This window comes from Penaeus chinensis, chromosome 7, assembly GCF_019202785.1.
Source record: "Penaeus chinensis breed Huanghai No. 1 chromosome 7, ASM1920278v2, whole genome shotgun sequence".
NCBI classification, from domain to species: domain Eukaryota; kingdom Metazoa; phylum Arthropoda; class Malacostraca; order Decapoda; family Penaeidae; genus Penaeus; species Penaeus chinensis.
Genome location: NC_061825.1, coordinates 8,172,440 through 8,176,408, shown reverse-complemented (window position 1 = coordinate 8,176,408; position 3,969 = coordinate 8,172,440). Strand labels below are relative to the sequence as shown.

The 3,969-nt window shown below is 41.3% G+C and overlaps 1 protein-coding gene across 1 annotated transcript; it reads left to right on the top strand.

Moving 5' to 3' along the window:
- Positions 1–134: 134 nt before the first annotated feature.
- On the top strand, positions 135–3,399 carry LOC125027122 (focadhesin-like; the record flags this gene model as incomplete). The annotated part of the gene is given in 3 exon segments (XM_047615961.1): positions 135–275; positions 434–642; positions 951–3,399. Coding segments are annotated over 3 exon segments (2,313 nt in total), but the record flags the coding sequence as incomplete, so codon positions are not given.
- Between the last annotated feature and the right edge of the window lie 570 nt (positions 3,400–3,969).

Here is a 3,969-nt window from a genome sequence, read left to right as displayed (position 1 = left end):
TGGTGTGTGTGTGTGTGTGTGTGTGTGTGTGTGTGTGTGTGTGTGTGTGTGTGTGTGTGTGTGTGTGTGTGTGTGTGTGTTGTGTGTGTCTGTGTGTGTATCTATACATAGTTTATTGTGCTGCTCTTTTCCAGGTACTAGAAAAGGAGGTGATGAAGAAGAAGTCCCTCTCCTTAGAAGTATTCCCCATGGTCCTCTACAGACTAGGTCGTGAACCTGACCCAGCAACACGTCTCACAATACTGTACACTCTGCCATCATTAGCAGTTAATAAGGTATGACACATGTTATTTTGCTAGAATGTTTATAATGTGTTATATTTTCTCCTGAAGTTCAAGTAAACCAGCTTCAGTATACTAGTGTTAAATTGCCTGAAATTAAAGATATATACCAAAACTATTTGTAGGTGATATAACCCTACCTTTCACAACAGCTATGTGTTGCATTGGTGCTGAAGACTCTCCTTGCTCTGTGGGGGTCTGGTTCCCTGCGCCCACTTGTCCTGCGTCTCGTGTATGATCTGTGGACAGTAGAACCTCGAACTTACTCATACCTGTCACAGCTGATTAACGATAGGTCAATAAATTCTGCAGAAGTTCAGATTGCAAGGGCATTTGTTGTCACCAGCATTTGTAAATCAAAGTAAGTTCGTTTTATGTGATGTTACAACAAGCCTGTAGAATAAGTGCATGGATATTACAAATGCAGAAAGTTCATGGATGAATTCCAGTCAAATAACAGTTTAGGGAGAGTGTATTAAACCTTCACCACATCCCTGTAATTTGGGTTTTCATATGCAATAGTGAAAAGTAATTAATCTCTCTCAATTATCTGGAATCAGATAATTGAGTTTTGACAGTGTTTATAATTTTATATTCTTATTCTAGAGTTTTATTGCTTTGTTCATATTTTAGAGGAAATTACTAACAAACATTGTTATTTCTCTTCAGACCTTCCCAGCATGGCGAGGAATTGCTGCCGCTGCTCTCAAAGGTGTTGAATGAATGCCGTGGTAATGAGGGGACAGCTCAAGCCTTGATAGCCCTTGATGGTATATATGCTTTATGCTCCAACCAAGTCATAGACTTGCGGACCACTTGGCGAGTTATTGCTCCTAAATTGGTGAGAGACAATAGGCCTGAAATTACTGTAAAATTATGCAATCTCCTAGGGCTTGTCCCAACACTCCATGTAGAAAGCTCAGAGTATGAGAAATTCACAGAGAACTCTCTTATAATTCTGTGGAATTGGGTCAGTCATCATCATAGCTTAGATGTAGTGGAAGCAGCATATAAGTCACTGGAAAATTACAAATATGGCAGTTATACCCTGAGAATGTTACCAAAATATGCAAGGGAGGGACACCAGTTGCCACCTAGCATGGCCGCAACACCCTTTGAAGCTGCACGTAACCCAGTGGATGTCTTGGATTATGTCCCTGCTGTAGGCTGGATTAAGTTGATGAAGGGATGTCCAGAATCCCACATCCCACATGTGCAGAACTTCATTAAATCTCTAGTTGCACGAGAAGTAGCTGGACTTCCAAAAGGAATCTACATGACAGCCGTTCAGGAGGCAAAGCGCAGAGGTGTCAAAGGTAGTGGTGGTCAACCAGAGCCTCCTTCATACAGTTTCCTTAAAGACACCTCGATATTGAGAACTCTTGTGAATTTCCTAATAGACTTCCCTGATATGTTGGAAAACTGCTCAGAAACTGCTCAGAAGCAGAGATTGCTAAGGTGTGCTGTGTTAGCAATGGAATCTTTGGGTCAGCCATTGCCACGGCCATATCCAGCTTTAGATTGGATATTTTTGGAAAAGGTACTTTATGCAGCCCAGTCAGTTTCAAATACAGATTGGACAACAAGAATTCGACATAGTCTCTTTAGAATTGCTGCAAGACAGAGTAATAAGTCCCCCTCTGCATGTAACCTGGTAAGCCAGTGGATGGTACCAGCACCAACCAATGGCTTAACCAAAGAAGATGAAATTACACTTTTTGGGCTGTTAGACCACATTGGTCGTGGAGTCCCTCCAAACTTCTTGCAGCCTTTCATAGCATACATTTTCCAACAACGCATATCTGATCCAAAACATATGAAAGCTATATTAGAGTCGGTAAAACCAGTCCTTACTGCTGACTTCATCTTTGACACTAATAGAAATGTTTTGAGTAATGCTATTGAACATCTAAATGAAAATATGGACCCTACAGATGAAGACGTTTATAACACCTACAAGGCATGTGTTGCTGACCTACCACAAAAGCACATAGAACGACTAACCTCTCCATCACTTTGGTGGGAAGTTACAAATGAGAGACTGTACAGAGCAGCTGTGCTACGTTGCCATGTAGCAGAGAAGGATCCAGAGGAAATGGCTCTGCCCTGGCTCAATGACTTAGTAGACTCTGCAGCTTCTTTGCCTGGTGATCGCTCGCATTTGCTTAGTGTCATGTCAAACACTTTAGTAACTAGGTGCCACGTAAATGAGAGCACCTCATGGTTCTTGCAGCTACTAGGACGACTGAGAGATCACCTGAAGAGAAAGACAGACGATAACCTTGTTGCAGTGCATGAGCAGCAGCAGCGCATTACTTTCTACCTTGATCTTTTGGTTATGGGTCTTATTGTGTGGTCAGGCTTATGGGCCACAAATCATATGCAGGTCCTTGCAGAGACTTCAGCACTGCGAGATCGCCTTCTCCTTCCTTCCTTGGTGACGCTTTCGGGTCAACCTGCATGGGTTCAGACTCTCAGTCAGTTTCTTAACTGGATGGTTTCATGCCATACCCTCTTACAGGATTATAATGCATCTCGTTATCACCTTGCCTCACCCACACTCCTCCTTGCCACGCTCAACCCAAGTATTTCTCAGATTATGTGGAATAAAGTTATTGCTATGCTTGTATAAAGATCAAAGAATCTTCTCTGTAACATGAGATATTTATTCATTATCAATTTAAAAGAATTGCATTATACAGTGTAACTTTGCATGTGTTTATATGGCTTTACAATTCAAGGGGAATGAGAAGCTTGCAAATTATTTGAGGTGTTGGCCAAGATGAGAGATCGAGGAACCTCTGAAGTTAAAGCCTGTAAATGTCAGAAATATAACCATAATTATTGACTGCTGTTATGTGTTTCATAGGTTATCTTGCTTGATTCATTCTTCAAACTGTATGGTTACAAAATATGTTATATTGGAAAAATAGGAGTATTAATGTATTCCAGTCATGTTACTTGTCTTCCAATGTAATGGATCATTTGTTGTAATTGCTTTAAAGGAGAACATATGTGTAGATGTATATTCTGTTATATCTTCAACACATATAAATTGATTAGATATTTTCATTTATGTATTATCTATGAGTGATAATAAAAACACAAGTGGCATTTATATTGAGTTTGAATATCATTCATCATGTAAAACAAATCATAAAGTGAAGGACAAAATTGAATCAATCCCCCGCCCCCAATCCCTTGCCTGTTGATGCCGTGGGGGCTTAGGAGACGAGGACTAAGACCAAGTGCTGGGGATCTCACCTGCCTTTGGCCTCAGCCCTTGACTCAATCAATTTTGCACAGTCTTTTTCCCTTCCTCTTGTTCGTTTCCATCCCTTTATCCAACCCCATATACTATTCACTTCCTAAGGTGTTAGAGCTGAAAAGCTGACTTTTTGCCAGTCCTAAACGGCCTGGGGGAGCCATAGGAACGTATTCCCTTGTTTAGTTGTCTAGCCCTTACCCCTGATGGAGACCCGTGACTGATGCTCTCCCTAACATAATCTACGCTTACCATGGCCAATATCGAAGATTTTATACCCTTATCAGGGGCAATGAGACTTGCCCCTTTATCGAATAGCCCCACTATTTGATGACCTCAGACCTTTGACCACGACTCAGAACACTGCTCAATCTCTACAATTGCATCATCCACCCAGGTCAATCCTCAACCTCTAGGAGACAT